The sequence below is a fragment of the Sabethes cyaneus genome, chromosome 1 (genome assembly GCF_943734655.1).
Source record: "Sabethes cyaneus chromosome 1, idSabCyanKW18_F2, whole genome shotgun sequence".
Lineage (NCBI taxonomy): Eukaryota > Metazoa > Arthropoda > Insecta > Diptera > Culicidae > Sabethes > Sabethes cyaneus.
Window position 1 is genome coordinate 99,078,483 of NC_071353.1, and position 15,386 is coordinate 99,093,868.

Sequence of the window (15,386 nt, forward strand, 5' to 3'; positions counted from 1 at the left end):
ACAGATTTAGAACGCTTCTATTGATTGCGATAGTGATTGGTTCGTATCGAGTATGATAGTTAGACCGAACATTCTAGATCCTATTAATTCTTGATATGATATGAGAGGGTACATGTGCTTAAGCGCTACAGATGAAAAATTATGTACAAAGCGATTTGGAACCCTAAAACCAGTAGTGGCACCACCAGATCCGTTCGTCAGCAAAACACCAGCAACTTTGCTCAGCACCGGCAGCACCCATGCGTATAGCTCTTCCACACCACGTGCGCATTTAGTCTAGCATATATTAACTTCCTCAACCAGCTCAAGTCAAAAGCTACTACCTTTAAATATTTAAGCATGACTAATGATGCAATGTAATCTGGGACTCGGAGAACCCTGAACGGATACAGTCATCAATTTATTAGTAATACAGTTGTTAGCCCGTCACAGCTATTGCGACTAGTGGAGGAACAGTAATATTGCCCGTTGCTTTCCTGACGAATATGGCTCGAGCGGGGTATAGGACGTTTGATAAGCGTAGTAAACGTTAAGCAAAACGTTGGTGGTTCTATATCCCGAAAAGAGATTTGACCTTCTCATTCACAAACTTAAGCATTTCTTCCAGCTGAGACTCGAACATGCGATGACCGGTTTGTTTGACACTCCGAGTTCAAGCGCGAGTACATTATGTTATGTTATGTTATTTTTGACGTGTACGTTATGTTATTTTTGACCGTAATAGAATTTTAAATGAGTAAAAGATATTTTTTTCCATTTAATTTTAGAATTACCTAATAGTAGATTTGAAAAAAATCTTTACCTCGTACCTGATTATTAGTTTCGTTATTTCGATGTATGAGGAATCAGTACAAATTAGTATCAATGCTTACAAAGTCATTAGAACTCTTTTACTTCCATTCGAATACAGCTTCCAAGTTGAATCATTCTTATATCTTAATTCTTAATATCTTAAACATCGTTTTATGTTTTCCGAAAAAATGGCATTTGACACTCTTTTTACGTTACCTTCTTTAGGTTTATTTCTATTTTTCTTTTAAATAGGGTGATTTATGTATTTTGGACAAGAGTCACGCGTATGCTATTTTGGACATTCCCATTTGATTTTGCCGTAAATGTTCAAAATGTACGCCCGTCCAAAATGGATAAATCACCCTATTATACGTAATTTTTATGTTACACTAGCTGACCCGACAAACTTCGTATTGTCACAACTTAAAATGCGTTGTACATAAATCGTGAATCTGTCACAATCTCGAGTTTAGCAAGTTTCTGAGGAGCTCAACCTCAAATAATTCATTTTGACAGTTACGTCACTATGAAAGAATGGACAGTTTAATCATTGGCGGAACTAGCGCTCATTTCTAGGGGGGGCTATAGCCCCCGGCATTTTTTTCGACCATTTTATTGGTCGACCAAGTCAATTTTTCTAGGGGGGGCTAAATCTCTCCTAGGGGGGGCTAAGCCCCCCCCTAGCCCCCCCCCCCCCTTGTTCCGCCAATGAGTTTAATTTACAAATTTTGAATTTTTCCTCACAGTAAAGTAGAAAACAATCCCCGCGTTACTCAGCCAGATAAAATAAAGCGAATAGCACTTAAATATTCGCCGTGATTGTATAACATGTCGCCGAATACCATTTCGCGAAAAACCTTTTCGTGTACCATTTCGATCCTCGGGGTGATCCTTTCTTTACTCGTTGTCGGCCGTTCGGACCCAACTGAAGAAAAGTAATAGAGGTCAGTAGACCTATAGGAAAACAAATAAACCTAGACAGAGGTAATTTCTGCGGGGGGTTGCAGAGAGTTTTTGGTGGTCTTGTTATTGTCTGTTATGTTTTATGGAAGAGTGTGAAATTTCTCGAGTTCGATTAGTTTTTGAGTTACGCAAAAAATTCTGTTTTGTTTGTAAGAGTCCTTATTACCCTACCACCGGGGTGGGGGGTCTCAAACCATCATAAAAAAATCCTGCCTACAAAATCCACCACATGCCAAATTTGGTTCCATTTGCTTGATTAGTTCTCTAGTTATGAGGAACTTTGTAATTCATTTGTATGGGAGTCCACCTCTTTTAGGGCGGATGGGTCATAATTCCCTTCTTAAAGAGAAGAGTGGTCTCAATTCACCATAGAAAAAAAAATTGCTTCCAAAAACACCCACATCTAAAATTAAAAAAGAAGAAAACTTATCCAATTTTGTATACCCGCACATAGCTCAAGGAACCTTAAGCTTCTATAAAAACTGTAAAATTGCTTTGGATAATTTAGTTCGAAAACAGACACTGAGAAAGCCTGCAAGTCGTAGGCGAAATACGTATCTGTCGTGCATAAAATACACATAGTAGAATTAAATTGGATAAGTTTTCTTCTTTTTTAGTTTTAGGTTTCGTATTCTACTAAGACGATCCAAAACCTTCAGTCAACACCCACATGCCAAATTTGGTTCCATTTGCTTGATTAGTTCTGGAGTTATGAAGAAATTTGTATTTCATTTGTATGAAAGCCCCTCCTCCTAAACTGGGGAGGGGTTCTAATTCAGCATAGAAAAAATTCTTGACTCCAATAACCTTCACATGAGAAAATTGGGTTCCGTTTGATTGATTAGTACTCGAGCTATGAGAAAATTTGTATTTCATTTGTATTTCATTTGTATAGCAACCCCGTCTCCTAAAGTGGGGAGGGGTCCTAATTCACCATAGAAAAAATTATTGCCTCCGAAAATCTTCACATGCCGAATTTGGTTCCATTTGCTTGATTAGTTCTCGAGTTATGAGGAAATTTGTATTTCATTTGTATGGTAGCCCCCCTCTTAGTGAGGGGAGGGGTCTTTAACCATCATAAGAACCTTCATCGGCCCTAAAAACCCCTGCATGCAAATTTTCACGCCGATCGGCTCAGTAGTTTTCTATTCTATAAGGAACATACCGACAGACAGACAGACAGACGGACAGAAATCCATTTTTATAGGTATAGAAGATGCCTACTTTGTTATCCCAACGCGTCGGACACAAATCGTTCCTTCAAAGCTTGCTTTACGTTACTTACTCGTTCCACACTGCCAGTACTATCCCATATTGTAGCTGTTCCTGGAGAGGACTCATCGCGTTCCTCTGACCAGTACACTTAAACCATAAGAGTAACTTTTGCAATGTCAAGTTTGAAGTTTGACAAGTTTTTGGAGCGTCCCACATACAGGGCTACGGAGCCCCCCAGTTGTATAATGGTACATTAAGCTACTATTCTAATAAAATCTTTCGTGGGACACCAGCAATCTATTTATTTCTCTTAACCGCAACGATAACTTCATATATCATCTGTTTAAGTTTATAGGGCACGGGAGGGTATTTTCAGCCCATTAAGCGATTGCGTCTATTTTTTCGGCCTATAGACCAAATCATCATACCGTCAATTGACAGATACTGGTGCCATTGTATACAATCTAGACAATTTTGCTTTTCGTTTATATCGTATGTAACGTGTGTATTTAACATTTTACTGGCATAATGGCTTATTAATTTAGTCATATTGCAGTTTAAACAAATGAATCTTTGTCGGATCCTGCTTCTGTTATGTAAACAAGGGCGCCAGTATCTGCCAGATGACGTCACCGTGATTTGGTCTATGGCCTAGATCTAGAGGAAGAGCAGGTGGTTTTGACGTTCTTTCAAAGAAGATTACTTGCAGTCTTGAGAAAATAGTTATAGCATATTAAAATTGTATGTCGGCAAAGTTTTGTTTATTGGCGAAAGAAAAGGCAAATAGGCTGAATTTAGAAGCATGCCGGAAATACCCTCCCGAACCCTATTTTAGATTTAGATTTCAGCAAAAAACCGACGGAGTAGGCTCGAGTTTGAATCTGATAAATAAAGGATATTTACGATCAGAATTTGGCTGGCTTAAACTTGACGCATTTCTTTTAAATGTGCATCTAAAAAACCCAAAACATCTTACACTTTGCAGGTGCGTGCGGAAAGTAGTCACTATTTTAAACTTGATATTTGATCTTTAGTTTAGTTGTGCAAGAGCAGAAACGCATCAAAAACGCGATCGCGAAAATCCGAACTATTCACATACCAATTCAGTGAAATCGATAAGTCAGTTGTCATAAATGTAATAAAGGCGTTCGGGAAGCCTTTTTCGACAGCCAGGAAGGAAGCCCGGATCGGGGACAAATAAAAAGCTGAAAGCCTCAACAATGACGAAACCCCAGTGGCCAGCGCTTTCAAGCGGACCCTGAACCTCGCCGTCTGAGAAGCCGCAAACAAGCAGGTATTGCCGTCTACAACCGTGCATCTAGCGAAGAACGATTCGGGCTGTCGACTTATAAGAAAGTAGTGACTCCAAATGATGACGATAAATATGAAACTGTCGTAGTTCGCCAAGAAATATCTGATTCGGTAGCCTATCGATATGGACTTGAAAACCGTAATTTTCATTGCAATTGTACGGGGCCTTCTTTTCCGTGCTGTTTTGGCCGGAACCATAGGCCGGAATGACCATAGAGTGCCTCCCAGTTGTCCTCCAGATATGTTGCTGGCTTAATAAGCCGATCGTAGCAACAGGCCCTGTAATTGTCCTGTACTCTAACAGCAGGTTGCGAAGTCTGTCGTATAAAAACAGAAGGTCAAGTTTCGATAACGGAATGTAGCACCTAATGTATTGACCTAATGTATTGACCGTAGAGTGGCATTCCGTCGACAATATATCCGTCTAGACGAAGGGGAGCTTCAGGCCAGAGCTTCACTTGATCGAGCAACATTTGGGCATCTGCAAAACTGTTGGAAACGGGAAGTGATTTGAAGGATACTGATGTTTTACGGCGAACAAAGTAGACAAGGTGGCTGTACAGAATCTGATTATGGTAGAAATCCTGCTGATTTTTTTCGTATTTTATATTAACTGAACTCAAAATTCCAATGGAAACTAATTTGATTTTCAAACGGAAACTTAATCAATTTACAAATAGTCTTGTGACACATTCCAGCGTTACGGGACACCATGCCCACCCTACAAACCAATTCCTATCCTATCCGTAAAGAAATGTATTCAAACTAGAAATCCAATTGTAAAGTAGCAAACTGATTATATCAACTAGATTGAAATATCTCTTAAACATAAACTACAACGGAATGTTCAAATCGTTTCGGCGAATGTCGAAAAAGTGAAGTGAGCATTAGTTACATATGCCAGTTGCCTATGAAATGAACTAACATCGCTTCAACGCTCTCTTACACAAAGGCGTAAAAGTAAGGTGTAAATTGGAACTAATAATAATAACGCAACAGCTTGTCAAACGACAGACATCAACAAACTCTTTCCATCGCGCTAGACAGTCAAACACCATAGAGGATCGTACCAAAGTTAGGCGTCGTTGAATGTTCGTCTATTCGGCCTCGACTGATAATACGACCTGGGGACGGGTCAAAATAGCAGTACGAGAAAACGCATTGCCCGCTTTGACGATCCGAGCACGAGTGCTAACGTAATTGTTATGTAAACGGTGTGTAAAAAGTTAATTTTTAATATCAACAATGTGACGCTATGTGACCTTGCGGCAACGGTTCAGCTTGTGGCATATATTTAAAGCAACAAAACGTATTGTGCGTGTAAGTAAGACTGTGGAAACAGAATTAACGAAAGTGCAATGAATCGCGAAAAAGTTGGATGATATTTTACAGAAATGTGATCAGCTTAAAGATTTGAATGCAGTATAAACAAAGACAGAGCGTTTGATTACGTAAAAATTTCAAGCAGACCAATTGAACATTTTAGCAGAAAATCAGGTAAAGTTCGAAAAAAGTGTTTTTTATGGTATACGTGAAGAAGCGACCCAATCCCGTGGTTAAGGCAATATACATACATTGATGATGAATAAAAACACATGAAATTGTAGAGAAAAATACACAAAACAACTTAATAGCAGCTCACCTTCCGCACATGTCGCCAGATATTTCCCGTTTCTACTGAAGTCCACATCAAGCACCTGCCGGGTGTGCCCCTTAAGGGTCGTGTATAGCCAAGGGTGCTGGTAATTGGCTTCAGTTGTTCGCTGCTTCTTGAAATTCGTAGTCGCTGCAGTGGTCGATGAAGCTGCAGCTTTCCTACCGGTCTTGTTCGTTGTAGAACCGGAAGCAGCTGCTGCGATCGAATCACCTTCCGCCATTTGTGAGCCAAGTTTATGCTGCTTTCGGTCGTCATTCTTTTCGTTTCGGTTGAATGCGTCACCTGCAATAAGACGGACAATTTAGCAATTTACAATGATGTAAAAGTCGAGCTTGATTCAAACGTAAAATCTAATAACACCGCACTTAAATGAAAATCAATAATCAATTGCACTAAGCCTATCATGTGAAACTAATTCCACTAGATTGATAAACTGAAAAGTTATATTACGCAAACTGGTAAATATTATATAATGTTTCCGTTTTCTTAGATAATTATGAGATATGATTTTTATGCTAACCGAGACTCTTTCTAACAGACATGCACACTAGAGTGATATAATGGTGATTTGTCATTTGTCTAACAGAAAACCTTAGACTAATCTCAAATTTTTAGTCTCATTTAGACTCATGCACCTTCCAGCATTGGACAAAAGGTAGGAGTCAAAATGACTACTTGTCAAGCGTAGCTACCAATATCCCCGCCCCTTTCTTTTCCGCTCTTCCCCTCCTTCACCAAAAATTTTCATTTCTTTCCCCTACCGTCCCTTCATCAATTGTAGAACCATCGTTTCAAAAAAAAAATCTTATGTGACAAGACTTGTTCTGATTTTCAGTACAAACATGAACGTAGATTATACGAGTAAATAAAAAAGAGAACAAAACACCTGGTAGTGATTTTAATCACGATACTTGCCGTGGGACTGCATACAATAAGCAATTTTGTTAAATACAGTAACAGTGCCAAGCTATAAAAAGTTTTATCAAAAAATAACACATTTTTCAATTGATTTTTTCTGGGATTCTTTTGGAGATCTTCTGATGAAAATATTTTTTGTTTATAGACAAAATATTTTTTTTTCATATATTTTATAACTTATATATGCGTCCTAGTGACAAACGGCCTTCAAAGAAAATGTGTATTTTAGCATGCCTTTATAGAACTCTTGAAAGCAATAAAAACATCGTGTGCAAAGTTATTGAGCAATAGGTATTTGATTTCGAAATGTTCTTTTTCAACACATCATTATATTTCGCAACCGGTAAGAGATAGATAGTTACTATATTCAGCAAAGTTGCTTATTTTTGTATGTTCTGCAACTTTTTGGAGATTTTTTTTTAAATTAGGCCATTGCAAATCATTTTCAAAGTTTTTGTCACACCTCCTCCCCCCCCCCTTGAAAATTGGCTTGAAAAATCGGGGGGCAAAAAAATAATTTGCAGGATATGAGTTAAATTTTTTATAAAATCAATTGTCTGTGGGCTGTACAGCCTGAAAAACTCGAAAAATGAGTGTACGAGTTGAGTTAACGCTTCTAGCACGAAATGGAAATGGAAGTTCAAACAGTGGAATTTCCTAATCTCGGCCAAAAAAATTTTCTTTCGTTTTTGTCTTTTTGTTCGTAGATTTTTGCATGAAAAATAAGAACGTATTTATTAAAACCAAGAATAGATTTGGTTTTCACGTTTAAACTTTAATTAAAAATGTCTAAAGTCCATTTTTTTTGCTCGATTCTCTTTGTTTTTTTCGCACCCCAAACTCCCCCCACCCACTTCAGTAGGTCCACCACCGGAGGGACAAAAACTTTTTCAAATACTTGTAACGGCCTTATTTAAAAAAACAAAAGTTCGTATCACCCTAATTTGTGAATTCATGGCCACCCTAATAGTGCAGAAAAATGCGCAATATCTTATTATTAAACTTCTCCGAAGATACCGCAGTTGAAGAATTGCGCATTTTTTACCTAATTGCTAATGTCCGCAATTTTTCGAATTCGGGCCACCGTGCACCGTCGAAAACGCATTGCTTTGTTTCTATCGCTCTGACCGAGTAGATAACAGTCTATCTTCTGGGCGGTAGAAACAAAGTGCATTTACACAAGAATAACATCGTCGCGGGAGAAGTGTGTGATAATAGAATTGGGAGAATAAAACAACATTAGGTGTTAGACTACCTAATATAACGGGCGGCAGTAGTTTAGTGAGTAAAAAATTCGAGTATTAATCTAAAGAGCGAGGGTTCTAGCCCCACCTAACCGGATATATTTGTGGTTTATATCGAAATTTCCCATCCAATTAATCGTTCTTCGCATCAAATAAATAAGATTTTTTTATTGCTATTTAATGTGGTTTTAACCAATTGGTCATTCACCACGCAAATAAATAAATAAACAAAGGCTGTTTCGACGGAAGGAAGCGTTCTATGCGCAGCTGAAGGCACCATGCGACAGGTGTTCGCCACGGGACATCAAGAACATCTTTGGGAATATAAACACCCAGATCGGTAGGGACGCGATGTATAGACCAGTGATGGGGCCCCCTAGCCTACACACCCTTGCAACTTTCCAAGGCCTGGTGATCAGAAGCACTTTCCTTTCCCGCAAAAACATCCATAAAACCACCTGGAGATCACATGATCAACGAACATTGAACCAAATAGACCATATCCCCATCGATGGCCGGTTTTCCAAAAACATCACCAACATAGGCTCCCTACAACTGCGAATATCGACTCGAATCATCACTTAATAGCAGTACATGTGCGCTCTAAACTATCGACGGCAGACGACGCATTCAAGCTGGAAGTTGAGCCTAGTTTTTCTTCCGCAAGGCGTTTGGATCATACATCGCCGCACGAAGTTGACGATGTACAAAACGCTAATCAGAGTAGTAGGCCTCTTTTTTTTATTACTGGACTGGTAGTTAGGCGGTTTATTCGCTGTTGATCGGCTCTCCAATGGCTTTGTAGCTCAAGTAAAATCTGGGTAATAGCTGCATTGACCGCTACCCAGACCGAGCTGAAACACATCCTTTGGACTAAGTTATCCGGAGTAGTGTCCTGTCCGCTCACTGCCATCATATTGCTTCTAGCGCCCGCGAAACGAGGGCATATGAAGAAAGCATGTTCTGCAGTTTCCTCTACATCCACGCATTCGGGACACGCGGGGGACTCCGCATACCCAAACTTGTGCAGATATTGTCTAAAACAACCATGCCCTGACTGAATCTGTGTCAGGTGGAAGTTGACTTCGCCGTGGCGCCTGTTGGCCCACCCGGATAGTTCCGAGATAAGTCAATGTGTCCACCGGCCTTGTGTGGAATCAGACCATGCCCGCTGCCATGTGGTCATTGAGGCCGATCTTGTGGTACTCCGTATGCCTCTAGTTCCGCGTTGGTTGAAGCACTCTACGTCCTCGCTGATGATGATGCCAGTAGGCATCATACCCGCTAAGACGTAGATTGCGTCATGTGAAACTGTGAGATACGCACACGCCAGTCTGAAGCACATGAGACGATAGGTATTTTCCAGCTTACCTAGGTAGCTTTTGGTTCCTAACGCCGATGACCACACCAGCCCGCCATACCTAAGTATGGACTGAATCACATTGGCTAATAGCCTACGCTTGCTACGCTACCGACAACACGTCATGCGAGACAATGCCGAAATGGCTGTGGAAGGCCTCTTGCAGGCATAGTCGAAGTGGCTCCCGAACTTGAGCTTATCGTCGACCATGACTCCCATGACTCGTTGACGAAATAGTGCAGTCTCCGACGCTGAACTTTGCTTGCTGCATCGACTTGCGGTTGTTCACCATGATAACCTTCGTTTTATGATGCGCTAGCTCCAGTTTCCTGGAGCGCATCCAATCTTCAACAATGCTTATAGAGTAGGCAGCCGTCAACTCAACCTCTCTGATAGATTCATCGTAGACTTCCAAGGTGATGTCATCCGCAAAGCCGACAATCACCACCCCTACCAGGTACTTTAGCTTCAACACCTCGTCATACATGACGTTCCACAACACCGGGCCTTGCGGAACCCCTGCGGTGATTGGAACGCACTTCTGACCATCCTCCGTGTTGTAACATTGCACACGATTCTGGAAATAATTTTTCAGAATCCTGTACAGCGACACCGGCACATGGACGTTCCGAAGCGAGTTGGCTATGGAGTCCCAACTAGCGCTATTAAACGCATTTCTCACGTCGAGCGTGACAACTGCGCAATAGCGGATACCCGTCCTCTTGCGCTGCATTGCCACCTCGGCTGTCTTAGTGACAGACAAGATGGCATCCACCGTAGATTTGCCTTTACGGAAGCTGAATTGGTTCCTTGACAGACCATTTGTTCCCTCCGTGTACTGTACAAGTCTGTTGAGGATAACCCTCTCCAGCACCTTGCCGGCAGTATCGAGCAAACAGATCGGCCTATATGACGAGGAGACACCCGGAGTTTTTCCCGGCTTCGGCCATAGGACCAGCTTGTGTCGCTTCCATCTGTCCGGGAAGTGGCCATCTTCCAGGCATCTACTCATTACTGCCCCGAATAATTCGGGAGTCTCCAAAATAACCGCTTTAAATGACCAAATTCGGGAATTCCGTCTGGTCCCGGTGCCTTGCTCAGCTTTAGGGATTTAGCGATCTCAATGAGTTCCTCATTCGTAACCGTTGCTTCCTCCCCAACCTCTAAGCCGCCGTCGCCCACGTTACTTTGGATTGTTGGCCTCCATGCCACGCTATGGTCTGAGATACTGGAACGTCGGTCGTGGGACGACTCAGCGGCTTGAGGCCAGGGCCTTGGCTCGTGGCGCGGAAAGAGGCCCTCGATGATTCGCTCCAGCATCTCTGGCGATCGCTCTGCGAGAGCCATCACGCCCTTGGTCTTTGCCACTGCGACCCTGTAGGCATCACCCCACGGGTTCGTATTGGCACTAGCACATAACCTTTCAAAGCAGGCTCATTTACTAGCTTTTATCCCACTCTTAAGCGCTGCGCGTGCAGCAACCAGTGCTACCCGACATTTTTGGCAGAGTACAAATGGAAAGCGGAGAGTGGCGTAGGTGTATGAACCGCGAGCTGCAGGCATTACTTGGAGAGACCTGACGGAAATTGGAAGACTACGGTGGGCCGGTTACGTCGCAAGGACACCGGATAGCTGTGCAATGAAATCCGTTCGATACACACTTAAAAAAACACCGAAGTCGGCAAAATTTTGCCGAGATTTGAACTGCCGAGCGTTTAGTAAAAAATTTTATGTTATCTAACGTTAGTAAAGATCCGTAAACGTCGACATGCACCACCAAAATTATCACCGAACGCTTAGCTGTCCAAATCTCGTCAAATTTTACTAAGTTTTTTATATGTGTACATGAACCCCACTAGCACCAGAAACAGAGGGGCCCAAGTGTGTCGAGACGATCGACGAATCGGTGACAGGAGGCCCAGGACCAAGTACAGTGGAAAGGAATCCTTGATACAATAGCCACCCCAGCTTTTGAGTTGAAGAAAGAGGTTCTATAAAGCAATGATGTCGAAACCTCCAAAGTTTGAAGAAAATCGAACTCAAAGAAAATGTTTTACAACCTGTTTTGTATGTTCAATTTGTTTCGATGTACACTCAACTCGCTTTATACGCGAAGGATACGTTCCGCATGAATCAAAGCCGCATAAATTCAGAAACATTACAAAAAATTTGTAATAGCCTAATAAGGGCTACCAATGCATCCGTCAGTGCTAGCACAAATTTATTACTATAGGAAGCTGGATGGCTTCGTTTATAGTGTTTTGATCCCAATTACATTTAAACTTCTACTGAGCATCAATATTGATGGATTTGTCTTACCGTTATCGACAAAAAATAATATTAGAAATCCCCTGTTTTTGACTATTTTTTCAAACAATAAAAGCCCTCATTATTTTTCTACCTGTTTTAAATATGATGAAGAGAATGTGCTGGCAAACTGAAGTTTCCGTATGACAAACATGCGCATGAAATTTTTTTCACTAAAATGCTAAACTGCTAATTACCATAGCAAAATATTTAATCTGCCGAACTGGGTGTACATGATATAGGAGAGAGGCGTAGAATTCATCTCCTGTCAACAAATTGAGTAGTTGCAGGAAAAATTCCTTTAAATACTCGAACCTTATTTAGAATCGTTTTCAGCTATGACGAAGAGGGTCAGTCACCCTACTAGCATTGTTTAATGTAGGCCAGAACGAAGGGTATTGATTGCGGAAATCATTGCAACATTCTTTTGATACTAGTCGCATAGTGTGAAACCAGGGTTTGTGTGAGGAATTGTCCTATTAACAAGCCAAACCATTATCTAGCCACAAAAGGCAACTAACATTCTAACAAAGAAACAATGTTGTTTTCCTCTTCAATGCCTTTGCAGCATCTCTCGATAAAAGTGAAATGAAATTTTTATTTTTCGTGTGTGCAACTAGTCATTTCACTCTTAGGTAGGTCACACTTACACTCGCTCAACCTGAACTATCAGATCGCATTACAAAATGCAAAATAGACACAGCAGCGAAAGTGTGTCGACTCTTCGCAAAGTCGTGCGGTTCCCACGCGGCACTGCGCCGTGGATTCTGCTCCACGCGGTTGAACCTCTTAGTTTTGTCCGATTCGGGCTCGGAAAAGAAGATGATTCACATTCCAACGGACGTATCGGCGGTTAGTCATTAGTTTTATACTATGTCGTGGGATATAAATATAATGTGAAGCAATTTTTGCACTAGCCTAGTTGTTGTGATGCACAATAGACATTGTTATTCGGAGATTTGCGAAAGTAATTCCATCAGTGGTCGTCGCAAACAAAATAATTGCGTTAACCATTTTGAATTTTAACTACCGACACGAAAGGCAGTTTTCTCAACAATTGTTAAAGGGGCGCTAGATGCAGAAAAGCCTAGTGTTGTGTCTGCAATTTCTTCAACACTAGAGTAATATTTCTTATAAAATTGTGACTCAAATTTCGTTGACATCACTCTGTGCAAGTTAAAACAGAAAAGGTGGCGAAATTTCACCGCCAGTATATGAAACCATCACAATCGATTTCAACACCGAATAAACATGATGCATTTCATTGGCTGCTCGCTCGTCTTCCACTGCACAGTTTCGCTTAGTTTTCATCTGGCAATTTGTCCCATTAGCATATATTTTGTATTTTTTTCTACCTCCGTTTCGGCATGTGATGGTGACCGCGCGCACTGCAATCACTTTCAGTAGTGAATCTATTTTTCATTCATCAATTGCATTTCGAATGAATGTGTACACTTTCTAAAAGGTGGCCAACTTTTTATTTTTGCTTGCTGCTTGGCATGCTTTTCATCACGGCACAGCTGGTGTTATGATCATTTCTATTTTTTGCATGTATAAAGAGATTAAATTGCAAAATTTTCATTCGAAGTCCGGTATACCACTTGCCGCTGTAGATTTTGATATGTTCGCCGCAAAGTGGACAATCAATGATAAACCAGTTTTATACCGTGGCTAACTGTATTCAGTGACTGCCGATATTAAACCTGTCTGTTATGCACGTCAGGGTTGAAGCCCATTTTTATCAATTCACTGTGTGCTTGTTTAAATTCGATCCTGCCTATAAGGAACTCGGCAAACCCACAAGAATGAATAATTCAATGGCAGTAAACGCTTAGCACACAACTTAAACCACACCGCCATGCCAGTATTAGCCCAGGTTACGTTTGTTTCTCGCGTAAACGACAATGTCATACCGTCAAAAATGAAGTTTAATAAACTTTCCACTGCCGGATGATGGCGCGTGTAATCGCTGAGTAAACGATTTCCGATTTATTGAGGAACCAGTACCTAAGCATTACGAACAACGGCGTCATCATCAACAATTTCTTATCTCGAGTAGGAAGTAAAATTTACCCTGTGTCTATGATGACATTGTTGTTGTAGGTCTATTACTGGAGCTACGTCTGAATGCAGAAAACGCCAAACGTAAACGAAATCCTGTATTTTTACTCTAAGCTTTCACAGTTTCATTCCCTCAAAAGGTCAAATCATAGCACTGGTAACCTAATATTTAAGATTTTTAGAACGAAATATGCTCTGGTGAGTGTTTCCATTTCCTAAAATTTATAATGATCTCACTGTTTATTGTGACACATCTGAAGCGGGAGGTGGGTCGAAATTCGGAGTAAACTCGGTAGTAGCATAATTAATCAGTCATCCTTTGCAGTAGTGGAAGTTCGCCGTTATCATCAAGTTGCGTAACGGTTTGCTTTGAAAACAGTCATGCCTTTTGACGGTTATCTCTGACGAAACGTCATTCTAAAATTGCGTCAGTGTTAGTTTTTTTTAAAGGTAGCGAAATCGTCGCTTGGTATATACTTATTCATGAAATGCCAAGCAGCATATTTGTAGGACGTTTTGTCATAATTAGTACAAGAATGTGTCGATCTTTATAGCTCTCCATGGACGAATGTAGTCTCATTAAAAAGATCGAATTTTATTCTCCATTTTGACCCCATTTTATTTGCGTAAAAAAAAACAATATGCGCCTGCATTTTATTCAGAACTAGAGTTCCAAATTATGTTAGTCAATGTTTTTCGAATTTTTCATTGTTACTAACGTTGAGTTATCACATACATCTAATTCACCAAAAGCATTAAAAACCCCATGGGCAGGGAAACTTTCATCCTCATTGTATGTTGTACACTGATTTGTGCCTGTGTGTGAAATTGTGGTTAACTGCTTCTATCAACCGCACCATAAGTTACTTCCTAATACGCAATACTCAAAAGGCATCGACCGTCCTTCAGCAAGAGTTAGCCATTTTGAGACACATTTGGCACGTAGCAAACATGTTTGAACCACGTGGCTGGACGATATTCGCTCTATGTTAGTGGTAACACACGAGCAGCGGTTGAATTCAGCCGCCGCTGCGTAGATAAGCTGGTGCGCAAAAAACATAAACTTCTCACTTCCAACCGAGACGAAGTGGTTAATAAAATGAGAACACGTGTTGGAATTAAATAGCGCACCGCGATTAGGAAGTGGCAATATAATCACGAACGGTGGAGGACGTGTAATCCTGAATGGAACTACAGATGCTCCTCGATAGGAACCAACTTCCTGAACAAGCAACATGCTTTATCACGTACCCATAATCACGTTCTGTCATTCTTTTCTTCAGATTTGCTTTGTGCAGTGTTTAGACTAACTAAGTCTATACCGCATCGCGTGGAACAGACCAACCAACAAAAAAGTGAATGGATGGATAACTTGGCAGGGGAACAAAGGGTAATACAGTCGGGCATTTTTCAAAATTATCGTACAAAATGGGCCGAAAGGTCGTGATGAAAGTTCATGAAATTTTGTACGAGAGCATATTAAGTTGACGAAAATATTTTTGCTCTACGATGATTCATGAGATATTTTTTTGAAGTTGGCAAATGTTTAGGAAAATTG

General features: G+C 40.8%; 1 protein-coding gene across 4 annotated transcripts in view; it reads right to left on the minus strand.

Annotated features, from left to right (window-relative positions):
* Positions 1–15,386, minus strand: part of LOC128733493 (uncharacterized) — a 63,094-nt gene that overhangs the window by 3,993 nt on the left and 43,715 nt on the right. For all 4 annotated transcript variants that reach the window (XM_053827135.1, XM_053827143.1, XM_053827119.1 and 1 more), the window contains one exon: positions 5,924–6,220. In XM_053827135.1, coding sequence (XP_053683110.1) covers positions 5,924–6,158 — 235 coding nt within the window. In that variant the 5' untranslated portion in view covers positions 6,159–6,220. The remainder of the gene's footprint in view (positions 1–5,923; positions 6,221–15,386) is intronic.